A 23,948-nucleotide genomic window follows, 5' to 3' on the forward strand; every position below is an offset into this window, starting at 1 on the left:
CTTCCTTGGAAAAGCGTCGCACTACAAATCCCTCCTTGACTCAGCCAAAAATAGACCCAAAAAACTATTCGACCTCATCAAGAACCCAAACAGCTCTCCCCCAACCTCCAAATTGGAAGATTCCACAAAGATAGCAGCGGAATTCGCTGTATTCTTTGACGAAAAGGTTAAATCACTTGTAGATCAGGTCATTCATACTACCCCTACAGAGGAGCGCAAATCCTTAACCATTTGGCAAGACTTTGACCCCATCTCTGACGATGCTCTCCTTAAATGCATCCTCGATACAAAGCCCTCTAACCATTCACTTGACCCCATCCCTAGTGCCATTGACTTCTATACTAATTCTCTTTCCTATTGGACCACTCTGGTCAACCTCTCCCTCAGTCAAGGCTCCCTTCCTGTTTCCTTCAAAACGGGGCAGGTCACCCCTCTGCTTAAAAAACCCACCGCTGATGCGAACGACCTCAACAACTACCGTCCCATCACTAACCTACCCTTTCTTGCGAAAATCACAGAAAAATGTGGAGCGAAACAACTCTCTCGCCATATCAAGGAAAATGATCTTCTTGACAACTTCCAGTCCGGCTTCATTCAAAACTGCAGCACTGAAACAGCCCTGCTGTTAGTGATTGATGACGCGCTGTGGATACTCGATTCAGGGGAGTCTTGTCTTCTAATTCTTCTTGACCTTTCTGCAGCCTTTGACACTGTCACTCACAACACTCTCCTTAACACTCTTCAACAGAGAATGGGCATGGAGGGCACTGTGCTCAAATGGTTTGCCTCCTTCCTCTCTGATAGATCCCAAATGATCAAAATAGCGAACAGTCTTTCAGCTCCTTTAGCGGTCAGTCAAGGTGTTCCTCAAGGCTCCATACTTGCACCCACACTGTTCAATCTCTATTTAGAACCGTTGGGAAATCTCCTGAGTAAATCCGGGATCCACTATCATCTATATGCGGATGACACTCAGATCTACCTGAAGGTGGCCTCCACTCACGATCTCTCCTTCCTTAGCTCTACTCTCGACTCCATCCAAAACTGGATGTTAACTCATCAACTGATCCTGAATCCCTCCAAAACAGAATTCCTCCTCCTCTCCTCCTCACTTTCTCATCCCCCAGTGCAATCATGGATGGATCAGATCAATCTAATGAACAATAAGCCCATCATTGTCGAGAGCGCAAAATCCCTTGGTGTCATTCTCGACAAAAAACTCAATCTACTCTCCCACATCGACTCCATTGCAAAGTCTGCTCGACACCAACTGCGCCTTCTTTGGGGGATTCGTCGCTTCTTCCCGGAGCACGACCTTAAAACCCTGGTCCAATCGCTGGTTCTCTCCAGATTGGACTACTGCAACTCTCTTCTTACTGGCCTTCCCAAATCCCACCTTTCCCCCCTGAAGTCTATTCTCCATTCAGCAGCTCGTTTCATATATGGGGCCAAAAGAAGCGACCACATCACACCCATTTTATCCACCCTCCGTTGGCTTCCCATAGAGGCAAGATCTATCTACAAAACTGCATGTATCACTCACAAAGCCTTGCACTCCTCCTCCCCTCGCTACCTGGTGATTAAACTGAAACTCTCTGGGGGCTCCAGACCATCACGTAATGCAGAAAAGTTATTGCTTGAACCTCCCATTTTCAAGAAGGAAAGATCGATGGCCCAATCCTTCTCAGGCAACGCAGTGAGAATCTGGAACTCACTTCCGCCTCAGCTTCGGACCACCACCTCTTCCCAGGCCTTCAAAACGGACCTCAAAGCTCTCCTCCTTCAAAGACACTTCCAAATTTAATTCAAGCCCTCTGTTTTCTGAAGGAAGTCCTTTCATTATAGGAAAATCTGTTCCCCATGCCTATAGAAGTCCCTTCCCTGGGTGTTTTTTGTGTCTTGAGTGTCTGCCATTTAGTGCAGTATTATACCTCTACCTGTATTTTGTACTCTTTTGTAACATGTACACAGCACCTTTCCTTTTACAACGTATCATTTGCTACCTCTTATATCTTGTTTGCTTTTGATACATGCACAACGGCCACCACTGCCTCATGTAACGTAACTATTGTTTTAGTGTTTGGAGTATCTACCATTTATTGCAATTTTTTTACCTCTACTCGTACTTTATTTGCTCTTGTATCCTGCACACGTCACTTTTTCCTTTCGTAACGTATCGTTTGCTACCTCGTGTATTTTTTGCTCCTGATACTTGCACAATTATCACTATTGCCTCATGTAATGTAACGTTTGTTTTGTAACAGGCTCACTTGTCATTCTTCTCCTCTTGTATCTTTACTTTGCCTATTGTGAAGCGCTCTGACACCTTCGGGTAAAGTCAGCGCTATATAAAAACGCATTAAATAAAAAAAATAAAAAAATGATTCCCTGTTAGCAGCCACTGATCTGCGAGGCACTGCGGGAGGGCCTCTCCTCTGCATGATCCCTTGTTAGCAGCAGCGGATGTGTGGGGCACTGCGGGGTTGGGGGGCTCTGCGCTGCATGATTCCCCGTTAGCAGCAGCGGATCTGTGGGTCACTGCTGCGGCCTGCTCTGCGCTGCATGATTCCAAGTTAGCAGCAGCGGATCTGTGGGTCACTGCTGCGGCCTGCTCTGCGTTGCATGATTCCAAGTTAGCAGCAGCTGATCTGTGGGGCACTGCTGTGGCCTGCTCCGCGCTGCATGATTCCCCGTTAGCAGCAGGGGATCTGTGGGGCACTGCTGCGGCCTGCGCTGCATGATTCCCCGTTAGCAGCAGCGGATCTGTGGGGCACTGCTGCGGCCTGCTCTGCGCTGCATGATTCCCCGTTAGCAGCTGCTGATCTGTGGGTCACTGCTGCGGCCTGCTCCGCGCTGCATGATTCCCCGTTAGCAGCTGCTGATCTGTGGGGCACTGCTGCGGCCTGCGCTGCGCTACATGATTCCCCGTTAGCAGCAGCTGATCGGTGGGTCACTGCTGCGGCCTGCTCCGCGCTGCATGATTCCCCGTTAGCAGCTGCTGATCTGTGGGGCACTGCTGCGGCCTGCGCTGCGCTACATGATTCCCCGTTAGCAGCAGCTGATCTGTGGGTCACTGCTGCGGCCTGCTCCGCGCTGCATGATTCATTATTTTCAGCAACGGATCTGTGGGTCACTGCTGCGGCCTGCGCTGCGCTGCATGATTCCTTATTTGCAGCAGCTGATCTGTGGGTCACTGCTGCAGCCTGCTCTGCGCTGCATGATTCCCCGTTAGCAGCTGCTGATCTGTGGGTCACTGCTGCGGCCTGCTCCGCGCTGCATGATTCCCCGTTAGCAGCTGCTGATCTGTGGGGCACTGCTGCGGCCTGCGCAGCGCTACATGATTCCCCGTTAGCAGCAGCTGATCGGTGGGTCACTGCTGCGGCCTGCTCTGCGCTGCATGATTCCCAGTTAGCAGCAGTTGATCTGTGGGGCACTGCTGCGGCCTACTCTGCACTGCATGATTCCCCGTTAGCACAAGCTGATCTGTGGTATCCTCCCCAGCCAGCCGCGAGGCCTGTGATGAGGATGAACTCGCTGCCAGCAGGAGCCCTTGTGTGGGCGTGTCACTGCAGGGGGGCGGGGCCTGCGCTTCACAGCACCCATCCCCGTCTGCAGCAGCTGATCTGTGTACACACTGCAGGGGGAGAGAGGCAGGTGCAGGAGACGAGATATCACCTTGTTCTACAGTCCATTCAACAATGAGCCACGCCCCTTCAGCAGGGGGTGCTAAGCGTGTGGTACATCGGTGGTGGTGCAATTTGGCGCACACCGTCACAAATATATTACCACATCAAGGTGTGGTAGCGCACCGTCATTTACGGGCAGCAAATGTCCCATTAAAATGCCCCCTAGTTTTGGACAGATATGCAGTTTTCTGATAAAACTATATTTCACGCAAATGATGAATGTTTATCATTTGCACATCACAAAATAGAATGCCTTGATCTGTTTTTATCGTATTAAAATCTCCGTTCCCATCAAACTTCAGAATTACAAAAAGGGGCTTAATTTGTGCTTTCCGACCTGCTGATATATTCGGAATAGTTTGTGCAGTACATTTACAGGTATTTACATTTTGTTGTGTCTTTAAAAAACATGACATCCTCGAGACTTTCCATTCACACTCCCCGGTACCCCCAGAAAGATTGTCTCATAGTTTTCTTAAAAATGCTCACTTTGCAGTCAGTGAAAGAAAACTCTGATAACCATTTTAAGAGAATACACAGCAATTTGACAGAAGACGTACCCTGACATTTGACCTGTCTCTGAACAGAGCAGATGTGGCAAGATGAATACAACATTTAAAGGCCTCCTCATTGCTCAGTCTCCTTCTAAACTCCATTGTGACTTTTTGTTGGGGTGTTCCAGCACCCCCAGCATCCCAGCACCCTACTTCCAGCGCCTCTCAGTATTCCTCATATTTGGGCTCGCTCATTGAGTTTGTAAATACATAAATCCCATCCCGGGATAAGAAAAATAGGCAGCTCTTTCAATAAATCAAGACAGAGCCTTTACTAAGAAAATACCAACTGACCATTCAGAATGACTGTAGCAAGGAATGGCAATATCTTGGATGTGGACCTGCAATTTCACAGTCATGTGTGGATTACTGCAAAGATGGCATGCTGAGATTATTTTCTGCATGCTGCTCACTTAAAAAAGCAGTGGCAAAGCCAATGTGTCTGATATTGGCTGCCAGCCTTTTGGCTGTATCAATGCTTGTTTTGTCAAGTTTGTATTACAGTTTAATGCAGGAGCAGCAGCTAGGCCCTAGACAATATAACACTGGCTAAAAACAGAAATATAAATATTTTAGCCTCACAAAGCACGGATTGCTCTAGTAGTTCACTGGAACTGAAGCGAACAGCCGTGTGTGCAGATGTGCTCATTGTAAAAGAGACGAAAGCCACCACACACAGTGAAGTTTGCCAACAGCTGAAGTGGGTTGGCCCAGTCCCTCATGTTGTAGCAGGTGAAAGAAAAATGTGACTGACAACAACAGACCCAGGGATGAAAAGGTGTGGCTGAAAGCTGTTACATGCAGGGTCACCAAAATCATGCGATTGTGCGACTGCTGTGTTTTCCACATAATTATGAGTCTGCCACATTTGCCACTTAATGTGTGTCTTCCACCATAAAATATGCAGATTTTTTTTAAAAAGTGTTTTTAGATCAAATGGATCAAAAGTTACTAGAAACATTGCAACACGTATTAGGCCTATCGCTGAGGTTGACTGGTTACATTTCTCATGCTTATTGCTATATTTGGGTGTTAAACCAATGCTATGAGGTGAAACCCATGCCTAGATTGTATCGACAAGTGTAAAAATGACAAAATAATGAAGTTATACCAACACAAAATGTGCTGTATTAAGCTGCATAATTTGCCTTTTCTTGTCACATAATATAGTCTCCTCTGCCACATAATTTGGTCCTCTCATGCCGCATGATTGCAGTAGCCCTGTCTATTTGCAAGTATATTACTTATATGATGTAAGTAAAATTAAAAGGTCTTGGCTAACGCCAGACCTAAAAACGCAGATTACATGTTATAACCTCCCTTCTCTGGTAACTAAACCCTGCTGATTGTCCAAAAACCACAGCAAGCGAGAATGCATATACTACGCCAAACTACCTACAAGATAATCAGCCTCAGGAAATTCACCCTCGAGAGGTTAAGTAAACGTAATGTGAGGTGACTTAAAATGTTGTCAATAAAAACAGCGATGGCCGCTGTATAACTCAAGGGGAGGTGGGGGGCAGCAACAAGGTAAAAATAAAAAATAAAAAATACCTTGCCGCCGTCCCTTCTGACTCACACTCCTCTTATTCCGGTGTCCCAGCATTCACTGCTGGGGCATGAGCACAGACTCCCCAGCAATCCTGGTGCGGCTTTCATGCAAAACCCTGCATGAAAGCAGCACCAGGATTGGTCTGAGCGACAGTGACTGCCGCTCAGAGAAAGCCCTGGGTTCTGTGAAGTTTCTCCAGCCTGGCTGAGAAACCCAAGTGCGCATGTGTGTTTGGTCAGCCTCAGGCGCCTGGCCAAACACATGCGCACTTAGGTGCACTCTCCCCTCCCCCCACCTCCTGTGGCCCAGCCCCGCCCCTCCCTGCACTGTTGGCTGAGCCGGACTGAGTAAACTATTGTTTTTTATTTTTCTGCTTCTGGCACAACCAGTGGGGTGATGCTCCTTCATCATAGCGAAGGAGCTGCCCCTGATAAAAAAAAAACATTGATAACACGAATGAGTTAATATATAGCACCAGCAAGTGCTTACTGTATTGTTACATTTATATAGTGCTTTATCCTCACGTGACAATTGAAGCACAAAGCAATCCAAATGCAACGTGGTTTCAGGATACACTTTAAGGGGTGCGTGGTTGGTGGTGTGTTTATTTAGTTGGGCTTTTAAGGGATATGTTGCAAGGGTTTTAAGTGTTTCACAACAACACAAAATGTAACCGACTGACGTGTTCTCCACATTTGGATTAGATGTGACCTAATGTTTAGGGCAGCTGACTTTAGAACTGGTGAACCAGGTTCTAAAAATGGCCTAGACACAACTTCCTGTGAATCTGGGCAAAATTACCATAATCTTACCATGCTGCCTGGAAAGAGAATATCTTTGCAACTAGTGGGGTTCAACTGAAAAAATAATCTAACCCTCTCGGGCCAGGTTCGCGTTGTCAAAACGACACATTTGACACTTAAAACAACTGGGTACCACCGATAAGAGGGACCCTCCTTTTCTCGCTTTAAGGAAGAGCTTTTTTTATTCAAATTTGCCAACTGCTAAACACAACCCCCCCCCCCCCCCCATTTCGGAAACGTGTCACGTGTGTATTAGTACTTTAATAGCAACAACTTACCAAAAGCAGTGCCACGGCGGTGGCAATGGCTGCTCACCAAAGTAGTTTTCATTGGTGCAGCAGGTGCAGGGATACCGGGCCCAAAAGGTCTGAAGGGCCCACTGAACCCCGATTATTGCTGTATTTTATAATGTATATAGTAGGCAGGCCTTGGGGATGGCTTGGGGCGCACTAGCTACGCTCCTGACCACAGACTTGTGCTCAGTGAGGCGTCTCAGTGGGCTAAGATCCCGCCTGCTAACCTGCAGGTCACAGATCCACGGAAACAACTCATCCTTGCAGGGTAGGTAAAATGGGACCACTAGCATGCGTAATAGCTTTTAGGTGCGAGTATCTGGAGACAGTACAGATCGCGGTGTGCTCTGCACATATAGTCACCATTGTTAAAGTTAGCATATCGTACGCTGCCTGGTACCACTGCAGTCGATTACACAGTATCAATAAAATTGGGAGTTAGTTACTTATCGTTACAAACAAGTAGTCAGCGGCAGTAAGCGAAGCCATCCCATCCGGAGCCCCTCTCTTTACACCAGTCACTTAGTTACAATGTAGGAGAGAAACTGTCCAGAGTCATTATCAAAGCTAATATTTGCACAAACGGAGAGGCTGCGGGACAATACTTGGCATTCGCAGCATTGAATTATAGATGTGAGGGTCCACGAGGCAAGCTGAGGCGCGTGCGCGCTGTCTACTCACTCTGACTGTCTATAACAGTGCAAGGCTCCGCAAGCGCTTCGGCTCCAGGCGCTATATTAGGAGGGAGGCCAACCATAGTGCAAGCGGAGCCTCCCGTTAAAGCCCGACTCCCCTCTCCTGCCCAAGTCCGGTAAGTGTGGCCGGCTTCGGGGCGCACAGCAATCCGGCCGGAGCCTGCGCCGGCCTCTCAATAATGGCCCTGTCATGTAGTCTGCTCGCATTAATGCCCAGAGCTCTCCGAGCATCTTACGTGAGCCCATCCCAGTAACACATACACTTGTACAAGTGCAGTATGTGTCCCTGCCTCTCTTTCATCAACGTCTCCAAGCACGTCACGTAAGTCATTCCCATTAATGCCCGCAACTATGCAAGTGAATCCTGTGCACATTTTCAATGATGCCCAGTCGTTTCCAAGCACGTCACGTGAGTACAATCCTATTAACGTGCACCCTGTGCACATTTCAATAATGCCCACTTGTGTATGAACGTCACGTGAGCCCCTCCTATTACTACATACACTTGTACAAGCGCAGCCTGTCCTCCCTCTCAATAATGCCCGAACGTCTCCAGACATCTCATGTGATCAGCTTCGATTAATGCCCACACCTGTACACGCGCTGTAACGCCCAGCTCTCTCCAAGGACGTCATGCGCTTCTCTCCCAATAATGTGCTCTCCCTGTTCCCCCATTAAAGGCCCGCACCTCTATAGGCTCTCCATGTCTGCCTCCAGTTGTGCTCACCCGTCTAGGGGTTAACCAGTGTAGAGAAGATAACCGCCCTCTTCACCCTGTCCTGCGTCACCAACAATAGACAGTCTAAGACGATGCTTTGTTTGATGACGTCAGCGGAGGGTGTGTCCTGTTGTGACATCAGTCGCCAGACGGCCCCTTTAACCACTGAATGGCCCCTTAATCTAGGCTGCGAACTCCGGATGAACAGGTGAATGCAGTGAGTAGGCCACAGTCTCCATCAGAAGGGTGGCCGTCCGGTGCACTCTCATTGGTGCACTTAAGGGGTGCAGGGTGGCAACGCGGTTGTCTAATGGGTGAGATGGCATATCTAGGAGAGTGAGCTCGTCAGATGCGTGAGCCTGTAGAATATGGGGGGCCTTGGCTAGCGCCTCTCATGATGATGGAGGGAGTGAAGGCTTCCAGCTGGAACATACCCTGATAGATGCGCCAGAAGCTCCTGGGCCTCTGAGCGCTGTATCCTTCTAAGAATTACATTCATTCATTCATTAAATTGGGGTATGGTGCCTCCTGTCATTTATAGTGCTTAGACATGGCAGAAGTGCCACTTAAAGATAGAACCTCTGGGGGTACGTCGAAGGGAAAGCCCTGCCTCGGACCCCCAAGGAATGAGAAGGCACCCCGAGTTAACCTTAGAGCAGCCCAGATGTGCACCACGTACCGCCTGGGCCCATGAAAGCTGTACTGCAGGAGCGATCAGATCAGAGGAGTTTCCAGGCACGGGCAACGTGGCCTCTGTCCCAGGGCCCAGCCTTTCGGGGGGCGGGGGAGGAGCTGAGAGTCAGGTCTGTTCTGCCGAATCTTGCCCTGATGACCTTGAATAATTCGTAAACAAATTGTTTTGAATACCGTTTTCCTTTAATTTATTTTTAATGTGGGTGATATGAGCGTCTCTTACAGACATTTTTACAGAGAAATGTGTTTATGTTTCACGCAACATCCATACAAAGTTTCTTTTAGATCAAAACAGGACGGCACATATGTCACCGAGATTTTTTGCAGTAACATTAGTGAGCTGCTGCTTTGTTACAATATTAAATCACTTCACTATCCCTAAATATTAGAGGTAAATACATTTATAATTCGGAGTGTGGGTGTACACTGACATTGACCTGGCCAAAGAGAGCATGGAAATGTGAAACTGGATCATAAATTCAAAGCAGTTCCAAACAGGGAATATGTTTGGCCCAGGGCCCCCAAAATCCTTAAGAAGCCACTGGATCAGATTCCACAACCACTCTATGGGGGGATCCACCCTGAACCCAATGCTGAGACTTTGAAATCCAAGATGGCCGCAGTCGGGCATATCGTTGGTCATCATTTAAGCCCCCTCCTGTGGGTGAAAGCGGCTCCTGTCCTTGCGGTCATTATGTATGGAGAGGACATGGATTTTGGAATTTGTGAAGCCCAGTCATGGCACAGAGATCAGTTGAGCCTTGAAATAGGATGAAAAGAGGGCCTGGGGGTTCTACAAGGGAAATGCCCTAACAAGTGTTACGGAGAATCCTTTCCAAAAGGCGTGGCCTGTTTGAGGGTGTGGCCTTCCCGTCTCATCCTATTGGTATTCTGGTGCCTCTGTGACCTTTCTCGTATTCTACCAGACCCACCACACAATAAGAGACAGGAACCGAAAACAAGGCAGACCTGTTGGCTTTGACAGTGCTGGTTAGCAGAAGCAGATACATGAGTAACATCACTGATTTTGCTGTGAATAGTTAGAAATGAATCAGTTTCAGTTCTGAAAACATGAGGGAGTGAACTAAACAACATGAGGTCAGAGTAAGAGGCGTTGTCTTCGAAGTGTCTGACCTCTGCTCTACCCTTCACACCAAGGGCCACATGTACAAAGCATGTTTCTAGTCGCAAAGGGGCTGATTTGCAGAATCGGCTGTTTGCGACTAGAAATATGCTTTTTTGAGACGTACAAAGCCCAAATCGCGAGTCAGTAACTTGTTACCAAATCGCAATTTGGATGTTGTGGTTAGTTATTGGGAAGGGGCGTGTTGAGAGTGTCCCTTCCTAATACTGAATCTGAAAGATATGCATTAATGTTTTGTGAACAAAATGCAGTCGCAAAACATTTGCAGTTTACCGCCAATAGAAGGTTGGTGGTAACCCATTTGCAAATGGGACCCATAAGGACCCCTTCCCCTTTGAGAATGGTTGAGAAAATAATTTTTAAAAGCAGGCCTACTCTTAAAAAATGAAACTTAAACGTTTCATTTATTTCTTTTTAAACGCATCCAGTTTTCCTTTACGGAAAACAGGCTGCATTTAAAAAAAAAAAAAAAATTGGTTTATTTAAAAAAGCAATCACAGACATGGTGGTCTGCTGCTGAGCCCAGCAGGCCACCATTCCTGCCATGGCTGCGATACTTGATGGGTCGCAAATTGCGACCTACCTCATTAATATTGATGAGATAGATCTATTTGTGACCCACTATGCATCGCAAATGAAATTCTAAAGCGTTTCATACATTTGAATTAGCAATTTCCTAATTGTGATTCGCAGAAAATCGCAATTAGGAAATTGCTAATTGAAACGTTCATATATGTGGCCCCAAGTTCCTCTGCAGTCTCTACCCATCACATCCTTGTGATTCCTTCATCTGCGTAACTCACACCTCATCCCTTAATTCTTCAGCACTCTCTGATGCATGTACTTCCTTGAACCACCTTCTCTTCACCATCACCGAACACATAGGACTTATCCACGTGCCTGGAAGCAATTCATGTTACATTACTCTCTCTGCCAATATTTCAACAGCTGTCTACCTCCTTCAGACACTTTGCATAGAATCACAATTACAATTGGCACACATGACCGCTGCTCTCTGGGCCTACAGAGAGGCCAAGGATCGGATGGGCATGTATTCTGAACACCTTCATGCCCCACTGACAGGGACTGCCTTCAGCCTCCGCTCCACAGTCCTCAGTCATGTCCCCTTATACGCACCCTCCCAGAACCTGAACTCACACAGGCCCCTTGAGGGGGCTCAGTTCACACAGCACACATGAGTAATAGGCTGCATGAAAAAAAATACAGATACACATGTTCCTGGATAAGGCAAAGATTCTCATGGAATTCACGATTAAGTAAAATGAAGTGAAATAGATTTGTAAAAGCGCACAAATACCCAAAGGCATCAAGTAGAACGTGAAATGTAACCAGGAACTACATAACAGACAGCGATTAGTGTTTTACTATCATTGTTTAGTAATCAATCTGTATTTATGTCTGTAATGTTAAGGACATGGATATAGGGCCTGGTAGGAACCTGTTTCAAAGTCAGCATTTAATTATGCCAGGTCTGAGAGTCCCAGCCCAGGGAGTCAGACCTGCCATCAGGTGCAGCTCCGCTATGGCGGAGGAGCGTCACGCTCCACCAGCAGCAGCAGCTGCAAAACGTTTACTACAAAACCATAATAAATTATGTTTATTATGGTTTTATAGTAAAAGCGCGGCGCCATGGGCTATGATGTGAACGAGGGGGAGTGCTCAGCATTCCCCTTCAGTGCGCATGTATATCTGGTCGGCCGTCTCAGGCTGGCCAAACACACATGTGCACAGGACTTTCTCCAGCCCAGCATCACAGGTGGCGGGCTGGAGAGAGCAGGCACAGGCTCCCAGTCTGCCTGAGAGTACCCTGGTTGGGTGCTCCCAGCCAATCCGAACGCTGCTATTAGCAGCGTTCGGATTGGCTGCAGGGCAGGCTGGGAGCTTGTGCCTGTAGTGCAGGAGAGGAGCGGCAGCGAAGCATGTGAGTGATTACAATTTTTTTTTTAAATGAATCCTCCCCCCATCAACGCGCCGCCCCAACAAAGCCCGCGAGCCGTTCCTGCCTGGCATCCCAGAAAAATGCAGTTTCTGTGAGCCGGTACTGACCAGTACTGACCAGTCCTGCACTTGGAGAACTGTGCATAGTACCTGCACCATAGCTGTCCCACTCCAGCCGACATCCGTTTCCTGCCACAGGATGTGCCACCGTCACTTAATTCTAGCACACAGAAGGCCAACATCTTTCCTCTGTGCCCCATTTCATATGAAGGTGTCACCGGGGCTCAGTGGCCAAGGACCAACCATGCCCCTTCCTGACAAACCCATATTCTTGTTGATGATGCTCTTCGGTTGTTCCCCTTTGTATTCAGACCCGGCTTATGCTGCTAGACACATTGTCCCTGTCTTCATGCGCTGGTTATGCAGCTCATCATGATATTACACTGTCTTCATGCTCCGCCTTTGCAGCTCATCACAATATTACGCTGTGTCTTCATGCTCTGCTTATGCAGCTCATCACAATATTACCCTGTGTCTCAGTGCACTGCCTGTGCACCACGTCCCAATATTACACTGTCTTCATGCTTTGCTTATGCAGCTCTTCACATTATTCAGCTGTCTCTTCCTGCTCTGCTTATGCAGCTCATCACAATATTACACTGTCTTCCTGCTCTGCTTATGCAGCTCATCACAATATTACACTGTCTTCATGCTCTGCTTATGCAGCTCTTCACATTATTCAGCTGCCTCTTCCTGCTCTGCTCATGCAGCTCATCACATTATTATGCTGTGTCTTCATGCACTGCTTATGAAGTTCTTCACATTATTCAGCTGTCTTCCTGCTCTGCTTATGTAGCTCATCACATTATTATAGTGTCTTCATGCTCTGCTTATGCAGCTTTTCACATTATTACAGTGTCTTAGTGCCCTGCCTGTGCACCACGTCACAATATTACACTGTCTTCATGTCCTGCTTATGCAGCTCTTCACATTATTACTCTGTGTTTTCGTGCCCTGGCTGTGCATGACGTCACAATATTACACTGTCTTCATGTCCTACTTATGCAGCTCACCGCATTATCCCTGTGTCTTTGTTGCCTGGTTATGCAGCTCACCAAAATATCCCTGTGTCTTCATGCCCTGCTTATGCAGCTCACCACATTATCCCCGTCCACCATCTGGCTATGCTTATATTGCTCACTACATTATGCCCATGCACCTTCTGGCTATGCTTATGCTGCTCACCACATTATCCCTGTATCTTCATGCTCTGCTTATGCAGCTCACTACATTATCCCCGTGTCTTCATGCCCTGCTTATGCAGCTCACCACATTAACCCTGTATCTTCACGCTCTGCTTATGCAGCTCAACACATTATCCCTGTGTATTCATGCCCTGCTTATGCAGCTCACAATATGCCTCTTGTGTCATCACCCCTCGCTTATGCAGCTCACCACATTATCCCAGTGTCTTCATGCCCTGCTTATGCAGCTCACCACATTATCCCTGTGTCTTCATGCCCTGCTTATGCAGCTCACCACATTATCCCTGTATCTTCATGCTCTGCTTATGCAGCTCACCACATTCTCCCTGTGCGCCTTCTGGCTATGCTTTTTCTGCTCACCACATTATCCCCGTGTCTTCATGCCCTGCTTATGCAGCTCACCACATTCTCCCTGTGTCTTTGTTGCCTGGTTATGCAGCTCACCAAAATATCCCTGTGTCTTCATGCCCTGCTTATGCAGCTCACCACATTATCCCCGTCCACCTTCTGGCTATGCTTATATTGCTCACTACATTATGCCCATGCACCTTCTGGCTATGCTTATGCTGCTCACCACATTATCCCTGTATCTTCATGCTCTGCTTATGCAGCTTGCCACATTATCCCTGTGTCTTCATGCTCTGCTTATGCAGCTCACCACATTCTCCCTGTGCGCCTTCTGGCTATGCTTTTTCTGCTCACCACATTATCCCCGTGTCTTCATGCCCTGCTTATGCAGCTCACCACATTCTCCCTGTGCGCCTTCTGGCTATGCTTTTTCTACTCACCACATTATCCCTGTGTCTTCATGCTTTGCTTGTGCAACTCACCACGTTATCCCTGTGTCTTTGTGCTCTGCTTATGCAGCTCACCACATTATTCCCGTGTCTTCATGCCCTGCTGATGCAGCTCGCCACATTATCCCTGTATCTTCATGCCCTGCTTATGCAGTTCACCACATTATCCCTGTATCTTCACGCTCTGCTTATGCAGCTCACAGTATCCCTGTGTCTTCATGCCCTGCTTATGCAGCTCACCACAATATCCCTGTATCTTCATGCTCTGCTTATGCAGCTCGCCACATTATCCCTGTCTTCATGCCCTGCTTATGCAGCTCACAATATGCCTCTCGTGTCATCACCCCTCGCTTACGCAGCTCACCACATTATCCCAGTGTCTTCGTGCCCTGCTTATGCAGCTCACAATATGCCTCTCGTGTCATCACCCCTCGCTTATGCAGCTCACCACATTATCCCTGTGTCTTCATGCTTTGCTTGTGCAACTCACCACGTTATCCCTGTGTCTTTGTGCTCTGCTTATGCAGCTCACCACATCATCCCAGTGTCTTCATGACCTGCTTATGCAGCTCACCACATTATCCCAGTGTCTTCATGCCCTGCTTATGCAGCTCACCACATTATCCCTGTATCTTCATGCTCTGCTTATGCAGCTCGCCACATTATCCCTGTGTCTTCATGCTCTGCTTATGCAGCTCACCACATTCTCCCTGTGCGCCTTCTGGCTATGCTTTTTCTGCTCACCACATTATCCCCGTGTCTTCATGCCCTGCTTATGCAGCTCACCACATTCTCCCTGTGCGCCTTCTAGCTATGCTTTTTCTGCTCACCACATTATCCCTGTGTCTTCATGCTTTGCTTGTGCAGCTCACCACGTTAAATCTGTCTTTGTGCCCTGATTGTGCAACTCACCACGTTATCCCTGTGTCTTTGTGCTCTGCAAATGCAGCTCACCATATTATCCCTGTGTCTTCGAGCCCTGCTTATGCAGCGCACCACATTATCCCTGTATCTTCATGCTCGGCTTATGCAGCTCACCAAATTATCCCTGTATCTTCATGCTCTGCTTATGCAGCTCACAATATGCCTCTCGTGTCATCACCCCTCGCTTATGCAGCTCATCACATTATCCCCGTGTCTTCATGACCTGCTTATGCAGCTCACCACATTATCCCCGTGTCTTCATGTCCTGCTTATGCAGCTCACCACATCATCACTGTATCTTCATGCCCTGCTTATGCAGCTCACCACATTATCCCCGTGTCTTCATGTCCTGCTAATGCAGCTCACCACATCATCCCTGTATCTTCATGCCCTGCTTATGCAGCTCACAATATGCCTCTCGTCTCATCACCCCTCGCTTATGCTCCCCGTCACCTTCTCTTGTGTCTTCACAGCTTATTCCTAATGCCCCTCGCCCCTCCCCACCCCCCACACGCGCTATCGACCACCCGCTTAGATACTCTTCCTTTGTCCGCTCTCTCTTCCTTTTGCTACTGTCCCTCCACGGCCACGCCCGCTTCTTCTCTGCCCATTGTTGTCCGTGCCATGCTGATTCCACGGCCCCTCCTGCCCAGCTTCTCCCCCTCCCCGTCCTGCCCTGTCCTGCCCAGCCTCTCCTCCTCCTCCCCGTCCTGCCCAGCCTCTCCTCCTCCTCGCCGTCCTGCCCCTCCACGCCCTGCCTCGTCTCCTTTATCTCTATCCTGCCCCACCAGCCTCTTCTCCTCCTCCCTGCCCCTTCTTATTGTTGTCTCTGCCTCTCCGGGCTCTGCGCTCCCTCCCCCCCCCCCCCCCCCCCACTCCTCGGTTATTTATAACCTCTGGCTGCAGAGATCAAATAGCGTCCACTCTAAAAGTCGATAGGAGTCCCGTGGAAGTTGCGGACCGGCCCCACTTGGGGGGGGGCTTGGGGGGGGTGGGGGGTTACAGCGGGAGCCATCGGGAGATGAAAGAAGCTCGCCCAGCCCCGGCCTGGTGGGCCTCGGGTGCGCGGCTGGAGTGGGTGGGGCGGGAACACCGTCTGCACACGGGGCTAGCAAGCACACTACTGCTCACGGGGCAAGCACACCATCTGCGCACGGGGCTAGCACACCGGCTACTCACGGGGCCAGCCACAGGGCCAGCACACCGGCTGCTCACGGGGCTAGCACACTACTGCTCACGGGGCTAGCACACTACTGCTCACGGGGCTAGCACACTACTGCTCACGGGGCTAGCACACTACTGCTCACGGGGCTAGCACACTACTGCTCACGGGGCTAGCATACCATCTGCGCACAGGGCTAGCACACCATCTGCGCACGGGGCCAGCCACAGGGCCAGCACACCGGCTGCTCACGGGGCTAGCACACTACTGCTCACGGGGCTAGCACACTACTGCTCACGGGGCTAGCACACTACTGCTCACGGGGCTAGCACACTACTGCTCACGGGGCTAGCACACTACTGCTCACGGGGCTAGCATACCATCTGCGCACAGGGCTAGCACACCATCTGCGCACGGGGCCAGCCACAGGGCCAGCACACCGGCTGCTCACGGGGCTAGCACACTACTGCTCACGGGGCTAGCACACTACTGCTCACGGGGCTAGCACACTACTGCTCACGGGGCTAGCACACTACTGCTCACGGGGCTAGCACACTACTGCTCACGGGGCTAGCATACCATCTGCGCACAGGGCTAGCACACCATCTGCGCACGGGGCCAGCCACAGGGCCAGCACACCGGCTGCTCACGGGGCTAGCACACTACTGCTCACGGGGCTAGCACACTACTGCTCACGGGGCTAGCACACTACTGCTCACGGGGCTAGCATACCATCTGCGCACAGGGCTAGCACACCATCTGCGCACGGGGCCAGCCACAGGGCCAGCACACCGGCTGCTCACGGGGCTAGCACACTACTGCTCACGGGGCTAGCACACTACTGCTCACGGGGCTAGCACACTACTGCTCACGGGGCTAGCATACCATCTGCGCACAGGGCTAGCACACCATCTGCGCACGGGGCCAGCCACAGGGCCAGCACACCGGCTGCTCACGGGGCCAGCACACCGGCTGCTCACGGGGCCAGCACACCGGCTGCTCACGGGGCAAGCACACCGGCTGCTCACGGGGCAAGCACACTACTGCTCACGGGGAAAGCACACTACTGCTCACGGGGAAAGCACACTACTGCTCACGGGGCTAGCACACCGGCTGCTCACGGGGCCAGCCACAGGGCCAGCACACCGGCTGCTCACGGGGCAAGCACACTACTGCTCACGGGGCAAGCACACCATCTGCGCACGAGGCTAGCACAGTAGCTGCTACGGGGCCAGCACACTACTGCTCACGGTCTAGCACACTGAAGGCACATGGGCCTAGCACACTGGCTGCTCACGGGTCTAGCACACTGGCTGCTCACGGGGCAAGCACACTACTGCTCAAGGGGCAAGCACACCATCTGCGCACGGGGCTAGCACACCGGCTACTCACGGGGCCAGCCACAGGGCCAGCACACCGGCTGCTCACGGGGCAAGCACACTACTGCTCACGGGGCTAGCACACTACTGCTCACGGGGCTAGCACACTACTGCTCACGGGGCTAGCACACTACTGCTCACGGGGCTAGCACACTACTGCTCACGGGGCTAGCACACCATCTGCGCACGGGGCCAGCCACAGGGCCAGCACACCGGCTGCTCACGGGGCTAGCACACTGGCTGCTCACGGGGCTAGCACACTGGCTGCTCACAGGGCTAGCACACCATCTGCACAGGGGGCTGGCACACCATCTGCACAGGGGGCTGGCACACTGGCTTCTCACGGGGCTGCTGTGCACGTTGAGGGGCCCGCTGCACACCATCTGCACAGGGGGCTGGCACACTGGCTACTCATGGGGCTGGCTTACTGGCTACTCACGGGGCTAGCACACTAGCTGCTCACGGGGCTAGCAAACTGGCTGCTCACGGGGCTAGCAAACTGGCTGCTCACGGGGCTAGCACACTGGCTGCTCACGGGGCTAGCACACTGGCTGCTCACGGGGCTAGCACACTGGCTGCTCACGGGGCTAGCACACTGGCTGCTCACGGGGCTAGCACACTGGCTGCTCACGGGGCTAGCACACTGGCTGCCCACGGGGCTAGCACACTGGCTGCCCACGGGGCTAGCACACTGGCTGCCCACGGGGCTAGCACACCATCTGCACAGGGGGCTGGCACACTGGCTTCTCACGGAGCTAGCACACTGGATTCTCACGGGGCTAGCACACTACTGCTCACGGGGCCAGCACACTGGGTACTCACGGGGCTAGCACACCATCTGCGCACGAGTCTAGCACAGTAGCTGCTACGGGGCCAGCACACTACTGCTCACGGTCTAACACACTGAAGGCACATGGGTCTAGCACACTGGCTGCTCACGGGTCTAGCACACTGGATGCTCACTGGGCTAGCACACTAGCTGCACACTATCTGCTCACGAGGCTAGCACACTGGCTGCTCACGGGGCTGCTGTGCACGTTGAGGGCCCCGCTGCACACCATCTGCACAGGGCGCTGGCACACTGGCTACTCATGGGGCTGGCTACTTACAGGGCTAGCACACTAGCTGCTCACGGGGCTAGCAAACTGGCTGCTCACGGGGCTAGCACACCATCTGCTCACGGGGCTAGCACACCGGCTGCTCACGGGGCTAGCACACCGGCTGCTCACGGGGCTAGCACACCATCTGCACAGGGGGCTGGCACACCATCTGCACAGGGGGCTGGCACACTGGCTTCTCACGGGACTAGCACACTGGCTTCTCACGGGGCTAGCACACTACTGCTCACGGGGCCAGCACACTGGGTACTCACGGGGCTAGCACACCATCTGCGCACGAGTCTAGCACAGTAGCTGCTACGGGGCCAGCACACTACTGCTCACGGTCTGGCACACTGAAGGCACATAGGCCTAGCACACTGGCTGCTCACGGGTCTAGCACACTGGATGCCCACTGGGCTAGCACACTAGCTGCACACTATCTGCTCACGAGGCTAGCACACTGGCTGCTCACGGGGCTGCTGTGCACGTTGAGGGCCCCGCTGCACACCATCTACACAGGGGGCTGGCACACTGGCTACTCATGGGGCTGGCTACTCACAGGGCTAGCACACTAGCTGCTCACGGGGCTAGCAAACTGGCTGCTCACGGGGCTAGCAAACCATCTGCTCACGGGGCTAGCAAACCATCTGCACAGGGGGCTGGCACAGTGGCTATTCATGTGGCTAGCACACTGGCTTCTCATGGGGCTAGCACACTGGTTTCTCACGGGGCTAACACACTACCTCCCCACTAGCTGCTTTGCACGCTGCAGACGCCGCGGCACACCATGTACACAGGGGGCTAGCATACTAGATACTCCAAGGGCTGTGCACTCGCTTCTTATGCCACTAATGCACAAATATGGTGCTTAATTTGCAAAAGAATAAGTGCTGGTGCCAAGAAGTGGGCATTTAAATGTTGGCAAACCATATACCAAGGCCTGCAGTGATAAACTCATCTTGTGCCTTTTAATTCACTACCAGATACTTCCCTTTATCCTACCCCTGCAGGTTCCAGCTTTAATCTCTTTGTGACTTTCTCTTCATTCCTATATCTGCTTGGTAAGTTTGTCCCTCTTTTGTCTCAGTAAAGGTGTGATGTGGAAAAATAAGTGCCCCCTCCCCCCCAAATGACCACTGGCTCAAATTAAGCATTGCATACAGATGGCGTGCCAGCTGTGTAGAGACAGTGCAGATTCAAGCCGAGGTTGCTATCCGCAGTGTGCAGGAGCTACCCGCAGTGTGCAGGAGCTACCCGCAGTGTGCAGGCAGGCCATGTGCTTCAGCACCAAGCACTGTCTTTAGTGCTGGATCATTTGCACACAGAAGGCATCATTTACAAGAATCTGACACATGGTCAGTATTGCGAGGAAAGTCCCATAGGAAAAAGCCCTGCATCAACTTTACACCTGCTCTGAGCAGGTGGTAACATTTCAACAGCGAAGTCATAGAATGAAGCAGTGACAAGTTATACATTTCACTGCCTCACTTCTTTTTTCTGAGGGAATGCCTACCTTGCATACATTATACCTGGCGCAGGTAAAATGTGACGTAGGGCTTTGCAAACTGACGCACTGGGCCCAATGCGTCAGCTTGTAAATATGGAGCAGTGTGGTGCACTGCTAGCGCTGCGTCAAACAAAAATGACGCAGTGGCAGCACAAGGCGCTTGTAAATGAGTCCCGGGGCGTGGTTGTGTGTAACGCGGATTTCACTGTACACAGGGAGGGGGCTGTGTACAGTACACTGCCAGAACGGGGACACTAGGCAGAGTGCAGTGTGTTGCCCTGGGAGGGTTGTGTGCTTCCTGAGATATCTGCTTGTATTGCAGGTGCTGTTACACAAACACAAGTAGGGCTGTGCACATTAACACTACAGTTGCACAGCAGGTCTGTGCACTGAAATAGCTGGTGTACACACAGCCTTGCCCCACTGTGTTACAACCAGTGGGCTGTGTATTTTCTTGGAGCTGTACGGTTTGCCCGTGTCTACTACTGTGTGGAGATGTTTGCACCTTTAATGAGATGTGCACTGCAAGGGATCCTACTGTACCCTGGGGCTGTAAGGGCTGTGTGTGAGCTTTCGCCGGGAGTTCCCATTGTTGTGTGTAGCGATGTGCACATTTAATGCGGCATGCATTGTCGTGCGTTCTGTTGCACTCTTGGGCTGCGTGCATTCCCAAGCTCCTTTGTGTGCACTCTCAGGTTTTCTGCTGTTTCGTACGGATGTTGTGTACTGACAGGTCTGCTGTACACGCAGCACTGGGTGAGCCGTCACACTTTGAAAAGTTAAGGCTGTGTGCAATGCTTGCAGTTGTACACAGAGGCCTGCGTGTTTCTGCCGCCTCACTTGTGATGTTACGCACTCAGGCCGGTTTCCTCAGAATGAATGTGCGTGTTGTCTTCTGTGCTGCACTTTGCACGTGCGCTTGGAGCGCTGTGCGCGCGCCGGCCCCTGTCCACTAGAGCTGGGCAGTGCGCACTGTCACTCCTGGAAGGCGTGGCCAATCGCATCCTGCTGTTTTGTAACAAGAACTGAGTGTGCACTCATTAGTGCTGCACTGACAGCTGCTTGCACCTTCAGCTGCTGTGCACACAGAGGGCTCAGTGTCCTGACAGCGCTGCTCTCCGAGGGTTGTGAATACTGTCAGAGGGACACAATGAGGGCTGCTTACGCTATCAATGCAACAAAGCAAAGCGAGGTGGGCCGTGATTTGTGCACTGAGAGCTGCTTGCATCCTCTCAGCTGTACACACTGAGCGCTGTGTGAATAGTTAGTAGTGCTCACTGAGGGCTGTGAAGAATCAGCGCGACAGAACGAGGACCGTTTAGTTGTGAAACAAGGGTGCACGTGCACGTCAGGGGTACATCGAGAGTTTCCTGCACTTTCAGTGCACTGACAATGTCACACACTGAGGGATGTGTGCGCAGAACAAACCCTGCAGAGTGATAGCTATACTCTCCAGTGTCTGCTCAGCGTACCTGGGCACCGTGCCCTCCTGATTCCTCACACTGATAGATTCATGCACTACAACTGAACACGCTGAGGGGTGTGCGGACTAACGCTCTGCACACCCAGAGGTGCGTGTGTTTTCAAAAGGAACACACAGAGGGGGAGGGGGCTGTGTGCACTGTCACACAGAGGGCTGCGCGCACTGTCATCTGCGTACATAGGGCTGCGAGCAGTGTGTACACAGGGGCTGCGCGTACTATCAGTGTCACACATGGAGAGCTAAGCGCATTGTCAGCTGCAGGCACTGAGCTAAGTGCACTGTCACTTGTGCACCGAGGGCTGCGCGCACTATCACTGTCACACGCCGAGGGCTGCGCGCACAGTCAGCTGCACACACTGGCTAGGTGCAATGCCACTTACGCACCGAGAGCTTCGCGTAATATCACTGCCACACGCCGAGGGCTGCGCGCATCGTCAGGTCCACACACCGAGTGCTAGGTGCAATACCAGTTACACACCGAGAGCTGCGCGCACTGTCACACGCCGAGGGCTGCGCGCATCGTCAGGTCCACACACCGAGTGCTAGGTGCAATACCAGTTACACACCGAGAGCTGCGCGCACTGTCACACGCCGAGGGCTGCGCGCATCGTCAGGTCCACACACCGAGTGCTAGGTGCAATGCCAGTTACACACCGAGAGCTGCGCGCACTGACACACGCCGAGGGCTGCGCGCATCGTCAGGTCCACACACCGAGTGCTAGGTGCAATGCCAGTCACGCACCGAGAGCTGCGCGTAATATTATTACCACACAGAGGGTTAAGTGCACTCTAAGTTGACCACCGAGGGCCGCGCGCACTATCACTGCCACACACCAAGGGTGCACGCACTGTAAACTGTGCGCACCGTAAGCTGCACACACCGAGGACTAGGTGCACTGTCAGTTGCGCACAGAATCCTGCGCGTACTATCACTGCCACACACCGAGGGCTGCACGCATGGAGAACTGCGCGCACCCAAGGCTATGTGCACTGCCAGTTGCGCACCATCTTCGGCTGGGCGCACTATCATTGCCACACACAAAGAGCTGCGCGCACCGTCATCTGTGCGCACTACCACACACCGAGGGCTGCGCGCACTATCACACACCGAGGGCTGCACACACAGAGCTGCGCGCGCCGCCGCACACGCTGGCTCCTTGTTTACCCCCCCGTAGAGGTACACCTGTGGCAGGTGCAGCCCGCCGCCCCCTCTGTTGTGTTCCTGGTTACAAACTGTCAGCTGCAGGGAGAACTTCATAAACACAAACCCCTGCAAACTGGTGGCCGCGGGGATACCAACCACACACCTGAACCTGAAGACAAACCCAGGGTCCGCGAAAGTACAAGGCACCACCACAGACCAGCCCCGACTAAAGAGACCATCAGCACCTTCCCACCCTGTCCCGCTACCGACTCCTCTCTGGAAACCAGATGGACACCCACAAACCGGCGTCCACACCGGCTGCAGCCGAAACCACGCACCAACCAGCACTACTTACATATCTCCTCAACTTCTTCTCCGGCGGGGACTTTCGCAGCCATCCGGAGCAGATCACCTCCCCTCCGCTCATGCTTGCAGGCTCCGTGGTGCGTGCTGAGCCCTAACAATCCACAGGCATCCGACCAGGCGTCGAGGGGACACAAAACGGATCCTTCCTTTTGGTGTCAGCTCTGCAATCCACTCATTCAGCTCCACACAGCCTCCGCCTCCGGGTGCATCCAGCAGGACTGCTCTCAAATCCAACCGCACTGGTCCCTCTGTGCGCCGCGCCCCTGCAGACAACACCGCGCGGCACCGTGCGCCCCCCGGGTATTTTTTCCCGTCGGATTTTATTTTTACGCGCAGTGACAGGGCTGCCGAATACTGTCTCCTCTTGTCTGACACTTTCAGCCCCAGCTGCCGCTGGAAGCAGGAAACTGTTCCTCTGTTTCCCAGGCACGGGCTCCGCACACACCACACCCACAGCCAGCCCGGGGAGGCAAGCGAGCCTCTTAAAGGCACAAACACGCGCAAAGCTGCGTCTGGGGGTGCCTTGCGCAGGGCGGACCCCGTCCTGTGGGACTCGGCGCAGGGCGGACCCTCGTCCTGTAGGACTCAGCGCCTGATCCTTAAGTAGCTGCCTGGAAATATTCTGTTTTATTTCCATTTAAATAACAGGTGCTCGTCCTCTGTAGAAACACTAGAGCTTTTCATTATTCAGCACAACATTTTGGGCAAATTAATATATTTTTAG

General features: G+C 51.8%; 1 protein-coding gene across 2 annotated transcripts in view; it reads right to left on the reverse strand.

Annotated features, from left to right (window-relative positions):
• GAB2 (GRB2 associated binding protein 2) overlaps window positions 1–23,695 on the reverse strand; it is a 396,835-nt gene extending 373,140 nt beyond the window's left edge. The window contains exon 1 of one of the 2 annotated variants that reach the window (XM_069203930.1): window positions 23,214–23,695. In XM_069203930.1, coding sequence (XP_069060031.1) covers window positions 23,214–23,285 — 72 coding nt within the window. In that variant the 5' untranslated portion in view covers window positions 23,286–23,695. The remainder of the gene's footprint in view (window positions 1–23,213) is intronic. The other variant, XM_069203929.1, reaches the window with a different exon arrangement.
• Between the last annotated feature and the right edge of the window lie 253 nt (window positions 23,696–23,948).

This window comes from Pleurodeles waltl, chromosome 8 (assembly GCF_031143425.1).
Source record: "Pleurodeles waltl isolate 20211129_DDA chromosome 8, aPleWal1.hap1.20221129, whole genome shotgun sequence".
Taxonomy (NCBI): domain Eukaryota; kingdom Metazoa; phylum Chordata; class Amphibia; order Caudata; family Salamandridae; genus Pleurodeles; species Pleurodeles waltl.